General features: G+C 38.5%; 2 protein-coding genes across 3 annotated transcripts in view; both read left to right on the forward strand.

The window, feature by feature from the left end:
- Zc3h11a (zinc finger CCCH-type containing 11A) overlaps positions 1–19,222 on the forward strand; it is a 48,563-nt gene extending 29,341 nt beyond the window's left edge. For both annotated transcript variants that reach the window (XM_004625380.2, XM_023708182.1), the window contains 9 exons: positions 1,944–2,006; positions 3,819–3,917; positions 5,744–5,812; positions 13,355–13,858; positions 14,209–14,288; positions 15,926–16,256; positions 16,809–16,972; positions 17,564–17,631; positions 18,008–19,222. In XM_004625380.2, coding sequence (XP_004625437.1) covers positions 1,944–2,006; positions 3,819–3,917; positions 5,744–5,812; positions 13,355–13,858; positions 14,209–14,288; positions 15,926–16,256; positions 16,809–16,972; positions 17,564–17,631; positions 18,008–18,266 — 1,637 coding nt within the window. In that variant the 3' untranslated portion in view covers positions 18,267–19,222. The remainder of the gene's footprint in view (positions 1–1,943; positions 2,007–3,818; positions 3,918–5,743; positions 5,813–13,354; positions 13,859–14,208; positions 14,289–15,925; positions 16,257–16,808; positions 16,973–17,563; positions 17,632–18,007) is intronic.
- The window catches only part of LOC101586177 (ATP synthase subunit f, mitochondrial-like), a 290,636-nt gene that overhangs the window by 134,683 nt on the left and 133,372 nt on the right, over positions 1–22,581 (forward strand). The window lies entirely within an intron of this gene.

Below are 22,581 nucleotides of genomic sequence, written 5' to 3' on the forward strand. Positions count from 1 at the left end.
TCAGTGTATTCTTTAGAAGCACTTAGTACTTCTTTGATTATAGTTACCACTACATTTTTTAGTTCCAAAATTATTTCTATACCTTTCTGCAGTTGATTATTTACTGTCAATGCTATTATTTCCGAGATACCTGGTGTGTGATTTCCAGTTTCCTCAGTGTTAGTGTCTTCTGCATTTGTACTGGGTGGACTTGGGGCCTGAGACTGCATTTTATTCCTTCTCTTTGTCATTTGGTATACCACTGTCTTTTGACCTTTGGTGTAGAGCTTAGAGTTATTACCTTAGCACCAGGTCCAGATCTACGAAATTCAGATTCTTCCAGGTGGGTGTTGTTTGGATCTGGCTGCTGTGCTCCACTTCTTTCTGCTGCAGGAGGTAGAGTTGAACCCTTTGTGTCTCTCTGGGAAGATGTGCTGCTCCTGAATCAGCTGGGTGGGTCTTGCCTCTAGCCTCTTTGCAGGGAGTTCTGCTGAAGGGTTCCCTGCTGGGCCTGCAGCCTGGGTCGAATGAGGATCCATGGGCCCGGGTTGTCTCACTCATTCGCCGGGCCTGCGCTCTGGGTCTGTTCAGGATCCTGCGGCCCGGGTCGTCTCACTCACTCGCGGGGCCTGCGCTCTGGGTCTGTTCAGGATCCCGCGGCCCCGGTCATCTCACTCACTCACTGGGCCTGCGCTCTGGGTCTATTCAGGATCCCGCGGCCCGGGCCTGCACTCTGGGTCTATTCAGGATCCCACGGCCCAGGTTGTCTCACTCACTCTCCGGGTCTGTGCTCTGGGTCTGTTTTTTTCTCCTTTTTTCAATTGTTTTTCCTTTCTCTTACAGACTTTTTTCTTTCAATTTTGTATTCCTGTATCTGGTAATATGAATAACTAATTTGAAGACAAAACTATATAATACAACAAATACTGTGAAATGCATATTTTGGTTAGTGACATTTTGTCATTTGTAATTTTTCAGTTTTGATATTGCTTTTTACTCTTTAAAAAATAAAAATTTTGGGGGCTGGGGAGATAGCTCAGTGGAATAAGCACTTGCCTGGCAAGCAAAAGGACCTGAGTTCAATCCCTGGTTCCGAAAAAAAAAAAAAAAAAATAAATTTAAATAAAAATAAAAATTTTAAAAAGTGAAAAAAAAAATTTTTTTTAAAAGGTGGTACAAAAGACCTGGACTTAATTCTCAGTAATGTGGGTAAGAGATAGGTTATAGTAGACCCTAATAAAATAGTGATAATCTTGCTAAAGCAGCCTTTGTTTTTACATATAAATTTTCACATTTGCTGTTCATTTGTTGCATTCAGCAAACTTGCTGATTTCACATTGTGGGTAAAACTATAAGTGAACCCTTTGAGTTAAAGAAAAATGAAGTTCTAGTTTTAAATCTAGTACAAAATAGAACATAAATAATTTGCAGTGTACAGATACATTTAAATTTTTTTTTTAAAGGTCTATTCAGCTCAGTCTTTATTTTATTTATTTATTTATTTTGACGGAACCGGGGATTGAACTCAGGCCCTTGCGCTTGCCAGAGAAGCACTTACTCCACTGAGCCATCTCCCTGGCCCACATTTAAATGTTTATGCCATTCAACAAAGAATCAGCAGGAAGAGCCCTGTGTTGCTGGGGTGATGGAGTCATGTAACTTAGCAAAGTACACAGGAAAGTACAGCTTGGGACTTTATTACTGGTTGTTAAGAACAATCTGTCTTCTGCTTGGCTGCTGTTAATGTTTAATACTGTGCTATTGCTTTTGTTTTGGCTGCATTTGTTTAAATTCTTGAGGTTTTGTTTTAAATGTGATAATCTTCCTTAAGATTGAGACCTGATTTTCAAGACACTTCCTGGGTGGACTCAAGCTAGTTGTAGAACATACTTTGTACCTATCAGTAGCTACTGAATACAGAAAACTTGGATCATACTAGACAAATTCTGTTTTTCCCCTTTTAGGAGAAGAACCCTTGGTTAGACTGAGTCTTACTGAGAGACTAGGGAAACGAAAACTTTCAGAAGGTAAGATACAGCTTTGTGTGTATCTTTTATTTTATGCTTGTTTCTACATTAGCCATTTTCTCCTGTCTTTTTACAAATGCCATCAGTGTTGGTTTTGCCAGATCCCCTGGGTATTTGACTGAAAGTACTTATAAAATTTTCCCGTGTTTTTCATGTGAATATTTACCTTTTATTGAAATTACGGAAATTTAAAACAATGATTAAATGTGACTTTGAATAACTAACAAACTAAGTCAAGACACTTGCTTCAGATCTTGAGTTTTATCAGTAACCAGTTAGTATCTTGGATAAGGTAGACAATGTTTCAGAACTTTAGTTCCTTTTTTTAAATGTATTTAGTACAGGGTCTATAGGGTTTCACTACACAGATCGGACTTGTAGTGATCCTCCTGTTTTCAGCCTCCAAGCACTGGGATTATAGGCATGCGCCACCATGCCCAGTCTCAGTTGCGTTTCAGCATGCCCTGAGAGCGGGGCCAGCATGGCACACAGAGGATCGAACTCTGGCCACTGTGCTCTGCCTGAGTAGGCACTTTAGTCTGCTGAGCTATCTGGCTGTTCCTTTTTTTTGAGCCAATGTCTCACTATATAGTTTAGGCTGGCCTTAAATTCATAGCAAGGCTCCTGCCTCAGCATCCCAAGCACTGGGATTATAGGTATGCACCATTCTACCCAACTGGCCTTTTGACTCTCTGAAGCAGGGTCTCCCTTTGTAGTTCAGATTGGCCCCAAACTCATCACAATCCTCAAATTTATGGCCTTAGTCTCCTGAATGCCAGGATTACAGGCATGTGCCACCAAGCCCAGTTGAAACCTTAGGTTTCTTACCTGAAATTGAAGAGAAAGGCTATCTGGCTTCCAGATTTCCTGAGGCACAGGAAAACTTAAAAGTATGTGCCAGTTAAGATTTTTTTTTTCCCCCGGAACCGAGGATTGAACTCGGGTCCTTGAGTTTGCCAGACAAGCACTTATTCTACTGAGCCATCTTCCCAGCCCCAAAACAATTTGCACTTTTTTTTTTTTTTGGTGGAACTGGAGATTGAACTCAGGTGCTTGCGCTTGCCCGGAAAGCGCTTATTCTGCTAAGCCAGCTTCCCGGCCAGTTAAGATTTTTTTGCGCATATTTTTCGTATTCCTAATTCTGAATTTAAACCTCCACTGGTAGTCTTAGTTATTTGATAGGAATTCATTTGTGTATCCTCTTTCCATGATTTTTTTTTTTTTTGCGGAACCGGGGATTGAACTCAGACCCTTAAGCTTGCCAGGCAAGCAGTTATTCTACTGAACCATCTCACTAGCCCCTCCATGATATATATATATATTTTTTAATTTTATTTATTTGTGTGTGTGTGTGTGTGTGTGTGTGTGTGGCCAGCTCAGCCCACCAGGGGGCAGGCTGGCTGGCATGTGGTGCTGGGGGATTGAACCGCGGTCCCTGTGCTTTGCTGAGCTTGTTCTAAGTTGGTGCTTTAGACCACTGAGCCATCTCACCAGCTCCTCCATGATATTTTTATTAGTTTTCTAATATTGAGTTCTTATGGAAGTTAGTGTATACATACACCATATAAATGCAGAAAATTTAGAGAAATACTCTCTATTATCTGATTTTGCTTATTGTTTTCTTTTAAAATTTTATATTAATGCATGTTCACAATACATGCCATATTTATGTGGTCTATTGGTACGTATATAAATCACATCTTGAGCCTTTACTTCCCTTACCCTCCCATCTCCCTGACTAGCTCCCTGTTTTTTAGCATCTTTCTTATTATATTTCTTGAAATCTTAAAACGAAGTTCCCCACATTTGTAGGTGGTGATAGTGATCCCCCATTAAAGCGGAGTCTGGCACAGAGGCTGGGGAAGAAAATTGAAGCTCCAGAAACCAATACTGATAAAACAACAAAGAAAGGTAGGTATCCATGTTCTAACACACTGTATGCCTGTGTGTGTGACCCTGACACTTGTAATGTTAACAAGTGTGGCTTGTCATCCTGTTGAGGCTAACTAGGTTATTTTTTGGTGTCTGTTAATCATTCAGGAAACATTTGAGTGCTAACTCTGGTAGATCTGGGTTATACACCACTGAACATAATAAATGGCATCACAGCCCTTAGGAACTTGCAGTATAACGGCAGGTAGAGATACTGTAATGAATTCTGTGATAGGAAATGCATGGTAGGATGGGAACACATAGGAAGGGTATGTAATGTTGCCATCTGTCAGGGAAAGATTCATGGAGGATGTGTTTTTGAAGTGTGGACCCAGACAGGTAATAATCCCTGCAGTGTGCCAGAGCTGAGGAAGTATGATGTGCTTGAGAAACTGAGTGTAGCTAACCCATAGAATTGGGGTGAAGGGTGTGGTGACTTGAGAAGGAACTGGATCATTAGAGAATATTAAAGCCATTTAAAGAGAGTTTGGGCCTATCTTAGTTACTCTTCTCTTGTTGCTGGGACAAATACCCGACACTCAAAATGAGGGAAAGACAGGTTTATTTATTTAGCTCACAATTACTGGAGGTTTTGCAGTTTAAAGCAGCCTCAAATACGTAGCAAGACCTTGGAGCCTTATTTGCTCAAGAGAGAGGGTCAGTGCCTCTGTCTTCTCCAAACATCTCTTCTCTGCCCGAGGTGGCCTCAATCACAGACATCGCCACCTCTGGAGGAGAGGCTGTGGTGCTTCCCTGTCCTGGATGACCCATTCCACATTTCCAGGGGAGGCCGCTGGCCTGGTGGAGGGGTGGTGATGCAGAGTGCATGCTGCCAGTTTAATGGTTTGTGCCTCTCTGGTTCCCCCCCCCCCATCAAGCCCTGCCCTGGTCCTCTGGCCACACCCCTCAAGCCACTTGCTGCACCTTGAGCCAGCTCTGCCCTAAGAGGCTTTAGGGAGACAACTAGATAAAAGTCGTAACTATGACAGGGTAGTAGGAAGCCATTGAAAGGTTTTAAACAGGCATCAAGAGATCAGATTTGAAATTCACAAGTGCTCTCCCTGCCTGCAGTGTGGGGAAAAGATAAGGAAACAGAGTGCTATTAGCATTAGCAAACTGTTAATCCAGGAAAAGGGAGATAGTGTAATAGATTTAGTGTTCTACAACTTGATAGAGATTTGGGAGTTGGGGATGGTATATATGAAAGAAGTCAAGGGTTGAGTTTTGTTTCCCTCATACAAATTAACAATATAACACTAATTACATTGTTGAACTGGTTACTAAAGGATAAGAAATTGTTGTTTTGTTGCACTTAAATTTTTGGTGAGGATAAGTAAGTACTTTGTACATGTTTTTCTAGTCCAGAAGCCTTTGATCAGCAGATGTTCCCATTTGGAGACTTCTTATGTGCTCAGAGTAATTAGAGGGTCTCTTTGCCAGATTCCCTTCTGCCTTCTGAGTCAGTAATACCAAAGAATCTCATAAGTAGTTAACATGTTTCAAACAAATTTAGGGGAAGAAAACCTATTGATGCCAAAAGATTTTAGAATGTTGTATAGTAATAGTTATTTCCTTGAATTTTTAATTCAGTAGTTTTTGCTTTTCAGATCCCCTTTCTCCCTATTTCCACTGTGCTCTAGGGAATTTATAACTCATGTTAATCTCCTCTGGGTAGAATAAAAGCTTAAGACCTTCAGATTAAAAACAAAAATCTAAAAATAACCTAATTTATGAACTTTGAAAAAAAATACTTAACCTATTCTGTTCAAATTTTAAATTTTAACTTTTTTTTTCCTTTTTTATAGTTCAAGTTTCCAAGTCTCTGAAGGAGCGATTAGGCGTATCAGCTGGGTCAAATAGTGAGGAGACAACAGGTACTCAAAGTTACAAAATTATTCTTTGCTAATTACTTACTGGCATAAATTCCTGTATTGTGTTTAATGATGAACAATCAGTAATGGGATATCCAACAAAGTGGAATTAGATAATTACTGTAATCACCTGCTAAAATAGTTTGTCATAAAGAGTCATGTTCTTATTTGCCGGTAATAAGTCTCAGTGTCTAATACATACAAATTTGGGTTTTTCTCTTAGCACCATAAAAAGGTCATGTTCTTAACAATAATCCTACAGACAGCTAAATTTCATTGTATCAAGTGAAGAAAGACCATAAAAGAGCATCGTGTAGGAGTCTTGGGGATGGAATACAGAGATGCTACACTGAGCTATATCCTCAGCCCTTTCACTTTTTTTTTTTTTTTTTTTTTTTTTGAGGCAGACAGGATCTAGCTAAGTTGCTTGGGCTATCCTCAAACTTGAGACCCCTGTCCTTCAGCCTCTTAAAGTAGCTGGGGTTTCAAGCATGCATCACTGTGCCTGGCTTGCTTTTTTAAAAGACATTTCTTACCAAAAAAATTATTCTCAAAAACATGTACTCTGTTGTATATAAGGTGTGATTTAAAAAAATACAGGGAGTCTTGTTGTAGTATGCCATCAAAAAAACTACCGTGTGTCCACATCCACCTTATTGTCCAGATGAAAGTATGTGTCATATATGTCTTGATCCTGCCTTTGTACTTTCCATCCCTTTTAGTCTTACCTTCTGTGAACTATGTTTTTAGTTTACTATAGATCAGAAGTTGACAAAAGATTTTCTAGTAAACGTTTTTGTGTGGTGACACACAGGTGTGATTCCAGCACTTGGCAGGTTGATGCAGGAGGATTGCTGCAAAGTTAAGACACCTGGGCTACACAGTGGGTTTAAGGCCAGGCTGCGTTACGTGGCAAGACCCTGTCTCAAAAAACCCAAACCAAACAAAAACAACATCCGATTTTGAAGCATTTAAGGATGAAACGCCCATAATGAAATTAAAGACATGAGAGAGGATTTATAGAACTGCTTCTGAAAGTGGCAAGAATAACGGGATAAATTTATCTGAGCGGAAGGAGAGTATTTTGAGGAAATCATTTTAAAAATTAATGTGTTTCACGTAAACATACAAATCTCATAATTTAAAGAATAATAAAATGGACATCCATTTAACTACCCAGCCTTTTGTTTTGTAGTCATGCTCGGGATTGAACCCAGGGCATTGTGCCTCTTAGGCAAGCATTCTACCAGTGAGTTATAACCCTAACTGTCCAGCTTTTTTATATTTTGTAGGCTTCAATGTGTTGCTTTTTGTGTTTGATAAATAAGTTTGAAACCTGAACTTTGGAGTTGACATAGTTCCTAGTATGAATATTACTGTTAAAGTACTGTTCTAAAAGGAATATGATATTGAATGTCTTTGTCTTGTCTCTTGTCTCGTCTCGTCTTGTCTTGTCTTGTCTGAGACAGGGTTATGCTCTGCAGTTCAGGCTAGCCTTAAACTCACTTTGTAGCCCAGGATGGCCTTGAACTCAAAGTGATTCTGTCAGGTGCAAGGATTAAAGGCGTGTTCTACCATACCCAGCTGGATTTTCTTTTCCTTTTGTAGATAGCCTCCAGAAATTTTTAGAGTTTTCTCTGTACCTTTCTCTGGTGTGCTGCAACTCTGTGGTGGTGGATCTAAGCCCGCATCATTATGGAGTATTCAGTGGGACCTTTGAATCTAAGAATTTGTCATAGAAAACATTCCTCAAATTTTGAATCTATTCTCTCCACTTTCTTTTTTCCTCTTACAAAATTCTTGGAAAGCAATGTTGAAACTTTGATACATGATGCTTCATATATCTTGATCCTGCCTTTGTACTTTCCATCCCTTTATTTTAGTCTTACCTTCTGTGAACTGTGTTTTTAGTTTACTATAAATCAGAAGTTGACAAAGGATTTTCTGTAATGGGTCAGGTAGAAAACATTTTAGGCTGTGGTCTAGAATGGTATAATTCAGTGGTAGAATGCTTTGCCTAGCACTACAAAGCCTTAGGTTCATCCCCAACACCACAAGAAACAAAAACTATTTTAGACTTTGTGGCTAAGTCTGGCATTATAATGTGAAAGGAACTATAGGCACTTGTAAATGAATGAGTGTGGCAGTGGTCTGACAAAACTTACTTATAAAATTAGGCAGTGGCCAAATTTGGCTAGTTTGCCCACCCTGTCTTAAACAGCTGATTTTAGACCAGTCTTGTATTTAGTCTTTCAAATGAGTTTATTTTAGCAGTTACTGTTTTTCTGTTTTGTTCCATGAGTTCTTCTTTTTTCAAGCCTGAAAGAAAGTTTCTGTGGAATTTCTAATTTTACTCTGATTGTTTGTTGTTGTTGTTTTGGATGAGGTTGGGTTTTTTGTTTTGTTTATTGTGGTGCTAGGACTCAGACCCAGGGGGCTGGAGAGATGGCTCAGTGGAATAAATGCTTCCCTGGCAAGCAAAAGGGCCTGAGTTCAATCCCTGGTTCTGCCAAAAAAAAAGGAGGGGCGCTTAGACCCAGGGCTTCATGTGTGTTAGGCAAACACTACTCAACTCAGCATACCCCCACTTCCTGAATCTATTGTTAAAATCTGTATGTGTGTGTGTATTATTTTGAATTCTTATTTCTCTTTATTTTTAATGCTTTTCTGCAGTTTGAAATGTTTGGCCTGGGTTTCCTTTTTGGTCTGAAAGGCCTATTTCCAAGTAGATCTCTTTCCTGACTGGGCCACTGATTTACCTCTGCCCAATTGAAGAAGGTGTATCAAAAGGCCACTTGTGTGGCTTGTAGGCAGGAAGGCTGGGCCCATTTAGAGTTGCTTTAGTCAGAAAGACTCTTTATTCGGAGAGGCTGTAATATTTTTCCTTTTTTTGCTTTGCTTTTTACTCTCCCCCATCCCACGTGTTTTGCTTGGTGTTTGTGAATGCCTAAAATTTTCATTTATTTTTTCTAGCCCTAATATCTTCATAATGTGCTCTTCTTGGGTAAATTCTCTTTTTCTTAGGGAGCTGTTCTTAGAAGGTCATAACTGGCTTAACTGTTCTTTAGGTAGCTGTTAAATTTGCAGTGCGTGTGTGTGTGTGCCATATTCTGGGGTTCAGATTCATACCTTTGCATGTTTTAGGTAAATACTCTTCTGACCTACATGTCTGGTCCTTAAATTTTTTTCTTTTTTTTTTTCCTGGTCCATAAATTTCTGTCCTAACAGTTATCCTAGAGCAGCCCACTCTTGGTTTTTAAACTGGTTAACCCATATTAGGCAGTTTAGTTTTGTTAGGAAGAGCAGATCTCAGATCTGCTATTCTTTTTCCATATCTGTATAAATTCATACACTTGCCTTTTTCTTCCCAGCCCTTCTTGGAGTACTGGGGCTTGAATCCAGGGCCTTTGCACTGAGTTGGGTTTTTGTTTTGCTTTTTGCTTTTTTTTCCAGAAAAATTTAACATTTTTATTTATAATTGTTTATAAAGTTGGAGTGCTGAAACTTGTTCATTGAAACATTTTGACTTGCATTAATGCTTCACATCTTCACATGAATATTAAAAATTCACACACAAATAAAAATGGGAAAACTTCCAATACCTGATTTCTGTTCCCTGTTTTCCACTCGCAGTCATGTACTTAGGTACTTTTTAACCCCATGGGAAAAAAAGAACCTAACATTTGCAACTACGAATAACAAGAAGAAAAGAAAAAAATTCTTTGAGGATGAAATCTTTCCCACTATAGTGGACTCTTAAACATGTTCTCCTCATATGTGTTATGCTAGTTGGATATCTTTTAGCATAATTATTACACTTTTGGCGTGGCTGGCACACAAGGTGGTATCTTCAAACAGGCCAGATGGGCCTCACTTGTCTCCTACAAAGCACCGATACCTGTGCTCTGAAAGTACAGATCTGTTTTGAAGTCCTGAGCTGTTTCTTGAATCACACTCTGGAAAGGAAGTTTTTGAGTCAGAAGGTCAGTGGACTTCTGATGAATGTCTTAATTTCACCGAGTGCCACAGTCCCAACCCTGTAACGATGAAGTGTCTTCACCCCTCCATTAGAGGGTACACTCTTTTCTTTTCTTTTCTTTTCTTTTCTTTTCTTTTCTTTTCTTTTGGCGGAACTGGGGATTGAACTCAGGCCCTTGTGCTTGCCAGGGAAGCGCTTATTCCACTGAGCCAACTCCCTGGCCCCAAAGGTTTTACACTTTTTTGTGTGTGTGGTACTGGGGAATGAACTCAGGACCTTGCACTTGCCAGGCAAGCGCTTATTCTACTGAGCTATCTCCCCAGCCCGAGGGTACACTCTTATGAGCAGCTTTTGTAGCTAGTTGTTTCTGGGTGCCTTGCCACTGGTGGATTTACGGGCAGTCTGTTTGGTAGGCAAAGGGCAGCACTGGCATTAGAGAGCAGTGGCAGTTTAGTGGCTACTGCTGCTGCACTGAGCTTTTAAAAAAATTTTGAGACCGGGGTCTAGGTAGGCTGGCCCAGAATTTGTGCTCTTTCTGCTTCAGCATCCCAAGAGGCTAAAATTATAAGCATGTGCCATCATGTGCATCTTAGACATCTATATCTATGTTTATCTGAGAAATTCTCTTAAGAATTATAGTTTGCCAGGAGCATCATACTTTTTCAGGATTAGTATGGACTTTTATTTTAAATGTGTTCTGTATTGTTTCAATCAAATTTTGGTAGGGAACCATGCTGCCATTCATGTCCTACTTGGAGTGGTACTTCTGAGAACAGTTTGCCATCTTGAAGTGGGCAAATTTACAGTTATTTTTTTAAAAGTCTTAGGAAGATGTTTCAGTAAGCTTTGGACTGTTACCCTTTGTAACAAATACTGTATTATGCTGCAAAGAACTAAATATATTCACTGTTCTCATGAGGTGTGTGTTCAGAGGTGTAGGCAGTTAGAGTACTGTGTGATCAGAGAAACAAGCAAGATTGGAGGATGTCAGATTCTCAGCTGACCCCTATTAAAGCCAACTAGGCAGCCAAAAAGAAAAGTATCATGGGGAATATTCCAAATAGAAGAGAGAGTAAAGAGAGTACATATGTAGGATTCAGAGAGTGACAGAATACGTTGTATTTTTAATCTCATTAAAAGTTGTAATTCACTGATTACCTTATGTAAGTGTAAATCTCCAAATTATACAATTTTTGGTGCTAGGGATGGGACGTAGTGGCATTGTACAGCTGAGCTACATCTCCCTGCCTTTTTTTCCTGATACAGAGTCTGGCTAACTTGCCTTGTTATTTGTACTTTTTGTTGTTGTTTTTTGGGGGTTTTCTTTGAGAAGGTCTCATTATGTATGGACTTTATTTTACATTCAGACTGGCCTTGAAACTCACCATGTGGTCTAGGCTGGCCTTGAACTATTCCTCCTGCCTCAGCCTCTTAAGTGCTGGGATTACAGGTGTGTGCCACCATACCTGGCACTATCTTTTACTTTTGTGTATTTTAAGGGGTAATCATGGTTATAAAAAGGTTAAAAATGGAGCCGGGGAGATGGCTCAGTGGAATAAGTGCTTCCCTGGCAAGTGCAAGGGTCTGAGTTCAATCCCTGGTTCCACAAAAAAAAAAAAAAAAAAAAAAAGGTTAAGAATGATACCTGTCTTTATTTATTTATTATTATTATTATATTTTTTTTAGTAATGGTCTACAGGGTCTCCTATGTAACTTGGAATTGTAGTGATCCGCCTGTGTTCAGCCTTCCAAGAGCTTGGATTACAGGTGCACACCACCACGTTCAGTCTCAGTTACGTCTCAGCGCCCCAGGGACAGGGCAGGCACAGCAGCTGGGGGATACCCGTAAGTCTTAAAGGCTTATCTTAGCCCAGAAAAAGGCCAGTGTTAACCAGTATAATGTGAAAGTTCTGAGAAATGTCCATGAATTATTCCTATTGACATAATTTGTTATAGCAAAAATCCAGTTAGTCTGTATCAATTTTGGCAGAGGTCACAAGTTGCAGAACAAAATACAACAAGTACTGAGATATATCTGATTGGTGAGGTTTATGGTGACAGAGTTCACCAACTTGTAAGACTTAAGATTGTGAATGGAAATACAGCTCAAGGGATCTTGCCTCTTGAGAGCTTTTGAGTGGGGCTGTGACAACCTGAAATATGCAGTAATCTAAAATTGAGTGTTGCACTGTATGTCTTTAGTGGGGGAAACTGCATTCATTTCCAAAACAGGCACCAAATACCTTTTCTTTCTTTTAAGGACCTCCCATGGCTAAATGGCTGTGACCTACTAAACTTTTATCTGCTTTCAACATTTTGGGTTTTTCTGTCCACAATGTACAAAAAGACAAAGCTTTCTGGCCTCTTCTATCTCCTGTGGTCTGTGCCCCTCTAAGTCTCTGAGCGGGGTGTGAAGAGATTTGGCTCGTTGTTCCACCAGGCTATCATTAACTTGGTGGTTCTTACAAAACCGTATTTATGCGTTGTAAATATTTAAAAAATATTTGCTATGGACTTCCTGAGCTTTAAAGTTGTTAATTTGGAGATAACTGATATAATTCCTCAAACTTGATGATGCGGGCACAGAAGAAGCACAATGTGTTTATATATATGCCTGTGAAACATTGATGATTCTATGCACAGATTCTTTATAAAAAACTTTTAACCTTCTAAGTAAAATGTATAGTCCAAATGCAACAAAATATTTCTTTTTAAATTTTATTCTTTGCAATGAAAGAATCAAGTGTAGTATAGTATTAATGTTCAGGTAGTTTAAATGGATTGCCCCATATGGAATAGGAGATAACTGTCTAAACCTTTCATTATTTTTTAAAAAGAAATTGTTTTCCTATAATTTTCTTCACACTTCAAACATCATAACTTAAATTTTAACACATCAAATATAGATGATTCAAGGTAATGTATTTTTAGACCTGAAACCATATTGGTTGAATTTATCATCAGTGTTTATTTTGATTGTATCTAGTTACCTATCCAAATAATTATATTGGCTTAGTAGAAACTGTATGTTAAGTGTATTACAGTTTTAGATTGTGAAATTGTGTAGTTTAGGTAAATATCAAATCCCTTCATTTTTGTATAGCAGATTTTCAGCATAGAACCATGTAGAATAAATATACTAGATGTTAAAGATTATACAATAAAGGTACTTGGCAAACCAAAAAAAATAAATAAAATTGAGTGTTGGGCTGGCAAAATAGCTCAGGGGACTAAGTACCTGCTTAGGCAAGTGCAGGAACTGGGATTCGATCCCTGGCCCACATGCCCCCGCCAGCCCCACCTCTGGATGTACTGGGTGTGGTGGCACATGCCTGTAATTCCAGCACTATGGAGGCTGAATACAGAAGGATCATTACCAGTCTGAGCTGAGTAGTGAGACCCTCTACCAAATATATATAAAAATAAATAAATAGTGAAACTAATGTGATACTTTGGATCATTTTAATTGCCTAAATGATACCTATGTATTATACTGTATTAATCCAGTGGTAAAGAGGTTAAATAAGTCATTAAACTCCAACTATGACTTTTTTCCTCTGAAACAGAGAGAGTTAATAAAATTGGTGACATCCATGTGAAGACATTAGAAGAAATTCTTCTTGAAAGAGCCAGTCAAAAACGTGGCGAATTGCAAACAAAACTCAAGACAGAAGGACCTGCAAAGCCTGATGATTGTACACCAGGAACAAAAAGCTCCTCCAGTGTCCGAATCAAAACCTTCTCTGAGGTCCTAGCTGAAAAAAAACATCGGCAGCAGGAGACAGAGAGACAAAAAAGCAAAAAGGATGCAACTTGCATCAAACTAAAGACTGACAGTGAAATTAAGAAAACAGTGATTTTGCCACCCATCACTGTCAGCAAAGGACAATCAGAGGAGCCTGCAGGTAGAACAAAGTCTATGCAGGAGGTGCACATTAAGACTCTGGAAGAAATTAAACTGGAGAAGGCACTGAGGGTACAGCAGAGCTGTGAGGGCAGCACTGGTTCCCAGACGCCTACTGAGGTCAGTCCGGGGACAAGGCGAATGCTCCGAATCACCAAAAAAACAGGTCTGTAGTCCTACTTCAAGCAGTAGCCCAAAGAATAGTGTGCCGCATGGTCTGGTTCTTTGACAACCTTGCCTCAATTTTGAAAATCACTAGATTCAATGAAGTTCTTTGCTTAAAGTAACACTGTATAGACATTTGATGTTTTAATGTATATTTTGAGACTTTACAGTTTTCTATGTCACAGTCTTTTATTACTCATAAAGAGAAGTGTTGTTAAGGAGGATTTTTTTTTTCTTTTTGGCTGGGTCAGGTTGCCTTAAGGGCAGGTCTGGTGAGGCATGGGAAGAAGTATTGTTTAACTTGTTTTCATAAAGGTACCACCCAAATAACAATGATGTCTTTGAATATAGGTGTGAAAGAAGAGAAAAAGCTTCAGGAAGGAAATGAAGTGGCTTCTCAGAGCAGTGCTACTGGAACAGAGGCCAGTGAGGTTAGTTGGCTTCAAATCATTATGTAGCTGGGCCTTGTGGTATACACCTGTAATCTCAGCACTGGAAGGCTAAGGCATGAGAATTGTGAGTTTGAGGCCAGGCTTCCTAACATAGTGAACTCAAGACCTCAAGGCCATGCTGAACTACAAAGTGAGTTGTGTCTCCAAAAAAAAGTGTAGCTTTGCCCACAGCAAACAGCCAAATGAATGGAACAATGCACCCTTTACTTTCAGCTGATAGCTAATCTCTGTTAAAAGTGTCACTGATATATTAGGTAAAGTCTGTGAAAGTTTTTGTAGTTCTTTATGTCAATGTGTTTGCCTTTGACTCTGTAAAGCTTTTTTTAAAAAATTGGCCGTAATATTTTTTAAACTGAAGTTTCTGGGGTTTTTTTCCTCCTTTTGAAACATATTATGCACTGCATAAAACCTGGTGAGCTTTTCTTTCTTTCTTTACTTTTTTATCTTCCCCCTTCCCCTCCCCCTTTGTCTTTTTCATCTTCTTCATAGCAAGTTTCAAACTCAAGACCTTAAGCTTGCCAGGCAGGCACCATGTCACTGAGCTATATCCCTGGCCTTGTTCTTGGTTTGTTTTTTTGTTTTTTGAAACAAAGTCCGGCTATATACCAGGCTGGTCTTGTACTCACTATGTATGTGGCTCAGACTGACCTTAAACTCACAGCAGCCTCCTAACTGCTGAGATTCCAGGTATATGCCACCATGGCTGGCTGAACTTTTATTTTTTTAATAGAACTAACCAATGTCTGTAGACCCAGGTACTTGGGAGGCTGAGTCAGGATCATCACAAAAACTCAGAAGCATTCAGGGCCAACCTGGGCAACATAGCAAGACACCATATCAAAAAAGAAAACAAGATTAAGCTGGTCATGGCCACACTGGTGATCCTAGCACTTTGGAGACTAAAAAGAATTGCAAGTTTGAGGTCAGGTCAGGCTACATACCAAGACCCTGTCTAAAAAAAAAAGAATGAACAGACCCTATATTTTTATAAAGTTTATGTGTGCATGTGTGAACATGTGTTTAATGTTTTAAGGCATATTTATAGGCTTTTAGTGTATAACTGAGGACTAGAGTTCTCATCTTGCTGCTTGCTTTAACTTTACTGTATTATTTTAAGATGTTTGCTTTTACGGACTACATATTTTATTATGTGAAAATAGTCTTTCTGGACATTTAGATTTTGTTCTACACAATTATAAAAGACTGTGCATAGGTCTTTGTGTGATTAATTAGTAGTATTGGTATTTGAACTTTTAGTTTTTTTTTTTTTTTTTTTTGAGACACTGTGATTCAGGCTGGTCTTAAACTCTTACTAGTTCTCCTGCCTCAGCTTCCTGTGTGCTAGTATTATAGGTATGTGTCCCTGTTCTTGACAGTATTTGATTTCTGGTCATGGTTTTTCTAGCCTGAAAAAATCTGGGTATTTTTATTGTTCTATTTGTCTTCATTTTCATATTGAGTTTTTTTCATTCTTAGCATTCTGTTCTTTGTGTAATGTCTAGGGGCTTTTCTGAATCATGTAACACTGCTTAGCTTTAGTGTTAGTGTGGTACTTTATAAATCATAGGTAATTAGAAGTACTAATTTTAATTTTGTCACTTTATATTTGCCAATAGGCTTCTGAAGAGACTGTAGGAGTTGATTCCACAACAACTCCAGTCAAGAGATGTGAGACCATAAGAGAGAATCATACACAGAAACAGCAAGAAAGGGGAACCTCAGAGAAGGAAAAATCAGTCTTGACACCTTTGTGGGGAGATGCAGCCTCTTGCAATACCCATGTGGTAGAGAAACCTGTGCTCACTGCTGTGTCAGGTATCACACGACACCTTAGCAAGCGGCTTTCTACAAAGTTATGCCAGAAGATAGAGGTAGAAACTTCAGGGATTGGGGACTCAATACTGAATGTGAAGTGTGCAGCACAGTCCTTGGAAAAAAAGGGTAAAGGTGAGTGGGTTTTATAGTGTGTCTTGCTTCAGGATATCAGAATTACAGCATCAAGTTTCAGGAACTCCCTTCTAACAGTTGGACTGACTTTCATTTGTGTACTGACTTCATAGATAGTAGTATTTGAGACTGCCATACAAAGACAAAACTAGATGTGTTTCTTAGAATTTAATTGCTACTTAGTATACATGAGGCCAAAGAGAACACATAATTGCTGTTTAAGAGCTTTTAAATTGCTGCTTAGTTGTTTAAATTGCTACTTAAATAGCTCTGTAAAAACCTTCCTCCATGTTGTATCATTCCTCTGATCTTGAAGAAAGATACCAGGGAATAAAATAGTAACAAATTTAAGAAACAGTGAAATGGATTGAGTATTACCTAAATTGTATTATAATCACCTGTGTAGGTGACTTTCAGTCTGGGATTTTATTTATTATGTATTTCATATTTCTAGTACAATCAGGAACTTCAGTATTTTAATTGAGTTCTTCTTCATGTAAAAGTTATTCTTTTTTTTTAGGCTGTTAATTAGATATTTTCTGGTTGTTATAGCTAAACCCAAAGTAAATGTGAAGCCATCTGTAGTGAAAGTTGTTTCATCTCCCAAACTGGCTCAAAAGCGCAAGGCTGTGGAGATGCATCCTACTGTTGCAGCAGTGAAGCCACTCAGCTCTAGCAGTGCCCTGCAGGAAATCCCAGCCAAAAAAGCAGCTGTGGTAAGAAGCATGTCCACCTCTGGGTGCTTTGTTCAGTGCGGTAGGAAGATTGATTCTCCATGGTCTCTGTGTGTAGCACTTCCTGCTGTTTCCTATGCATTTCACTTGTTAGTTTGTACCTGTATTTTATGTTTACACTTTATTTGTGAATTGTTAGAACAGGATTTTTTAAAACTAATTTTAGGGTGGCAAGTTACTTTGCTTGCTTGTATGTTCAGCCTTTGGATTTTTGATTCTTAGATTCTTCCATGTGAAGAATAATAACTGCCAGGTGTAGTGGCTCATACCTGTAATGTTAACACTTGGGAGGCTGAGGCAGGAGGATTGCCTCGAGTTCAAGGCTAGCCTGGACTACACAGTAAGACCTTGTCTCAAAGAAAAAAAAACCCAAAAACTAAAAAAACCACAGTAGCCAGTATAACTCAGGGATAGAGTACTTACCTAGCATATGTAAGGTCTGGGAAGCCCTACCACCCTAAAGTTGGGGAGAATATAGCTACTATTCTAAAAACAGAGCAAAAGAAAATAGATGGGCTCCAATATAAATACCTGACTGTTACTGTTACTGTTACTGTTATCTTCCTTTTGTAGACTGTTGTCCCAATGACCTCTGAGGCTGAATCAGTCACTGTGCCTGAGACAGAAACACCTAGAGACAGGTAATACATTGTAATTTTTCCTGATCCAGCTTAAGGCCACTATGTTGTTTATGCTCAGTAGAGCATAACCCTTAAAAGTTTAGTCACATTTAAATAAATCTGTTGCATTTCAAATGAATTGTTAAGAAAACATAAAATTCGGGATTATTCTTTGGTGCCATTGTTCATAGTTTGCTTACATTATTAAAGGGATGTTTTAATGCCTGGCTAAATTATACCCTTAAATTGTAAACATGCTTTCTCTCAAATCTGTAAGACAGTTTTGTCTTATATATGTGCTCAGAAACAACTCAGTTTTGAGTTCTGAGACATGTTCAGCTAACCATTGAAAAGAGGGGTGCTTAATTCTGATCATCTTTTTATTTCTTACTTACAGTCTTGTGCTGTCTCCAACCCAGTCTTCTTCAGACCCCACACCCCTAGAAGTATCTGGCCCTTCTTCATCCCAGCCAGCCACAAAAACACGTCGCCTCAGCTCTGCCTCAACAGGAAAGCCCCCGCTCTCTGTGGAGGATGACTTTGAGAAGCTCATATGGGAGATTTCAGGAGGCAAATTAGAAGCTGAGATTGACCTGGATCCTGGGAAAGATGAAGATGACCTTCTGCTTGAACTCTCAGAAATGATTGATAGCTAAAGGTGATAGTGAGAAAACTTAAAAAAACAGAACTCACCAAAAAGATACTCATTTCATCTATTCTAACATGTACCTGAGATGATTATTTCTTTATTTTTGAATTTGCCCCAGATCAGAAGTATACCTCTGAGTTACTCTTTGTGTTCTGGATTCCTTGGGGTTAGATTTTTCAAGTCCCTTGCTAACCATTTTATGCCATTGTTAAGCATCTTTGAGCAAAAAGTTCTGTAATACCCTTCTCTACACAAACCCAAAAAAAAAAAAAAAAAAAAAAAAAAAAAAAAAAAAAAAAAAAAAAAAAAAAAAAGAAAGAAAAGGAAAAGAGAAAAAGACTGAGAAGGAGCTCTGAGTTGAAAGGGTGTCAGAACTTAGTGATTCCTTGAGGTGTTTGTCGTGTTTGTTTTCCCGCTTGTTGTATCCTTTCTTTTATGTATTGTCTTAATGTACTTAATATTACCATATCACCTGTGTTTGAAATGGATAAAGACAGCTGCTACCATTGTGGACCAAATTCCATGCTACCACTAAACAAAGACCTCACCCAGTCTGTGTTAAATTATATGTCTTTTTAATGGTATTTGGATTTTTCAACTAAGCTTTAAAGAGACATGAATAGCTCAAGAAAACTGAAATATGAATATAATTCTTTGGACCTGATTTTCATGCTTAAGCTACGCTGTAAGCCTCTGAAGAGCAATAGCTAATTTATTATTACTGTAATTTTTAGAAAGGCTTTAAAGTGCCTCAGGGGTCCCTGGTTTTCTACTTCTGGGCTCCCCTGGATTAGAAGAATTATTTTTTAGTATGAAAGTTGTCCCTTCTCTTCTTTATACATTTCCCACTGGCATTGAATTATCGCATAGATATAAAGTGGCCAGTTTTTAAATTTCCCAGCAGATTATTCTTGCCCAGTATTTATTTGGTGCCCTTTAACCATCTGAACAAAAAGGAGAAAGGAAAAAAAAAAAAGAAAAATTCATTAAAGCTGCAATTACTTCTCTAAGGACTGTAGCCGTACTTTGAATTGTACTGTAGCTGGGATTTTAAGATGCTCTGGGGGTGTATTGTATACCTTCCAGTTTTCTTCATTTCTGAGTTTTTCTTGATGTTGGTCTCCTTCATATCGCCTCAAGGTTTGGACTTCTGGAGGAACAAGTATGATGGGGACAATAGTCCTGAAGGGAGACATTGTACATAATCAGGAGGAGGAAAAAGAACTTGTCCATTCTGATATTTGCTGTAGGTGGCTAGTTTTGTTTCTCATAAAGAAATTGAACCACCTGTCACGTTGGCTCCTAAGGAACTGCTGTTGTAAGTGGCTCATCAAGAGTTGAACTTCATGTAGCCTTGTTGGAAATATGGAAAAGGAAGAAAGCCACAGGACTGCCCATTCAGTCTTGGGAAGATCTGGATGATTCTGTGCAAGAAAAAGTGACTTGAAATTTTTGTACAGACACACCTCTACCAATTCATCTTCAGCTGACTGAATGTTGTATTATAGCCCTTCTCCAAAGCGGCGAAATGTTCTGGTTTCGCCACAGATTTTATAAACTCATTTCATTTTTGGAATCATCAAGGATTCCAGGTACCTTTTGTATATAACTGTTATTCTTTTGCTTTTTTAAAAATAATTTCTTTCATATTTAAAACCTTCCTTGTATTAGTGTTTCATGTTCAGCATTATTTGAATCATTTGCCATGACAGAAAGGAAGTACTTATTTGTGTTTCAAATAAAACTGGTATAGGAAAGTCTTGACGTTGAGTTCAGGAGTTTTATATTCAGACCACATTCAACTTGGTCACTGGCCTGAACTGTCACTGGCCTTTCACACAAATGGCCAGTGTAGTTTGGTTTGCAAACCTTTCACCAAGGGTAAACTCGGGATCGCAACTGTGCATGGTTGTAGCTGCATAACTTTTGATTAAAAAAAAATAAGATATGTAGGTCATTTCCAAAATTTAGGTAATAATATATTTAGGTATTCTAGCAGTTGTGTTGCTATAAACAAAAGGTGCCTGCATCTGTAAAATGTCCTTATTTAAGGAAGATACCAAGAAGAGTTATACCTGAGTCAAAAGGAACTCTGGTTTTAGTGTTTTGGAGGGGACGCCAGAGTGGTTGTACTGTTCCTTTTTCCAGTCAGAATGGATCCCTTTTCCCCACAACCCTACCTGCATTGTTATGTTTTGAGTTCTTGATGGTAGCATGCTTACTGGAATAAGCTCAAACTTAAGTGGGTTTTGATTTGTATTTCTCTAACGGACAGAGGTGTTGAGGGGCCGGGGAGATGGCTCTGAGTTCATTCCTCAGTTCTGCCAAAAAAAAAAAGAGCAGAGGTGTTGAACATACTTTTTTTCCTGCATTTTGTAGCAATGGATGGTGGTTTTGAGAAGTATATTCATTTTGAGTTCTCATTTTTAAAAATTTGATCTTTTATTTTGGGGGTGTTTGAGCTTTTTATATGTTCTAAATGTTCTCTGTGCAAGAACTCCTGAGAAGATTTTTCCACGCTGGTATTTCTTCAATCAGTTTGCTTTAAAAATTTTAATTTAACATAATCGTATTTGTTGATTCTTAATATTGTTTGTGCAGTTGAGATATTCAGAAAGTCCTTGTCCATGCCCATGTCTTCAAGGGCTTTATCTGTTTTTATTTTCAGGCAGATTCAGTGTTTTTAAAAAGTTTAATGTCTACTTCTCTTGTCCCTTTTGACTTGATTTTGATTGAATGTGTGCAAGGTATGGGTCTGGATTTTAATGTCTGCAGTGGGATAACCAGTTTTTCCAGCACTTAATTTTGAAGAAACTCCTCCAGTATATATTCTTTTTCCTTTTGTCCAAAATCAAATGACCCGAAGTGTTGGGCTGTTTCTTCATTCTGAATTCTGTTGTGATTAACATGTGTTTTTGTACCAGTACCATGATATACTTAGTACTTCAGGTTTTTGGCATAACTTTGAATCTGGAATAATCATTCCAACCTGTGTTGTTCTTGCACCCAAGAGTTCTTTGGCTAATGTTGGTGCTTCCTGATTTCTTAGGAATTGTAGGCATGTGCAAATATAGTTCATACAGAACACTGAAAGTAGTTTGATAAGAATTGCATTAAACTTATCTTTTATTTGTGGGAATATAGACATTTTAACAGATTTGGTTGGCTAGTCCTATCCAGGAATGGGGAGTGTATTTTTTAGTGTCTTCAATCTCAGTCTTTTTTTTTTTTTTTTTTTAACACTACTACAGTTTTTGTTATAAGGGATGATTAATTCCTTTGCTATGTTCATTCTTAGGTACTTGATTTTTTTTTTTTAAGCTGTCATTAATGGGATTGTTTACTGCTATTTATAATGGGTTCATGGGGGTTTTTTTGTTTGTTTCGTTTTGGTTTTTTGGTGCAGGGTCTTACTACGCAGCTCAGACTCATAGTGATTCTCCTGTTTTCAGCCTCCCCAGCACTGGGATTACAGGCATGCACCACTGTGCCTGGACGCCATCACTGGCTCAGCACATCCTGGGCTGGGGCTGGTGCAGCTTGTGGGCCAGGGACCGAATCCCGGTCCCTGTGCTTGCTTAAGTAGGCATTTAGTCCACTGAGGTGTCTTGCCAACCCTGGTTCATGCTTTATGCACAGGAACAATATGGATTTTGTACCTTGAGTTATTTGCTGTGATTTTGTGGGGGTTTGTTTGTTGGGATAGGGTCCCACTATGTAGTTCCAGCTGGCCTTGAGCTCACTTTGTAGCCCAAGGATTGTTGTTTGTAGCTCAAGCAACAATCCTGCCTCTTGAATGCTGGGATTACAGACGTGCGCCACCACGCTCAGTGTGATTTTGTTTTTTTATAGTATTGTGTGGTTCAAATGTTTTCCTTTTTGTCGTTGGATTATTGTTGACATTGAGAGTTGTTTCTGTATTTTAAATATAAATTTGTCTTCTAATATTTTTTAGATGAATAATCCAGTATTTGACTTGTTTTATGGATGTTAAAACAGGTCATTCAGAGAATACAATTTTATATTTCTTAGGCTTATCAAAAATGATATACTGATATACCTAATTGTTATGTAACAGTTGACATAGTACATATCAAATATAATTGACTTATAGTAGGTACATAACATGTGTATGCATTTGATATATACAGATATTCCTCATTTAGTAACTTTATGATCATCAAGACACACTGGTTGGATTTACAACCTGCCCTTTGGACTTAAAACCCATCTTTTTCTTTGCACAGTTCAGTGCAGCTTGTTTAGAGAGCCTCATTGCCCTTTTTTGTACAATACACCTTATTTGTACAGTACTACTTGAT

The sequence above is a fragment of the Octodon degus genome, unplaced genomic scaffold (genome assembly GCF_000260255.1).
Source record: "Octodon degus isolate 3935 unplaced genomic scaffold, OctDeg1.0 scaffold00009, whole genome shotgun sequence".
Classification (NCBI taxonomy): domain Eukaryota; kingdom Metazoa; phylum Chordata; class Mammalia; order Rodentia; family Octodontidae; genus Octodon; species Octodon degus.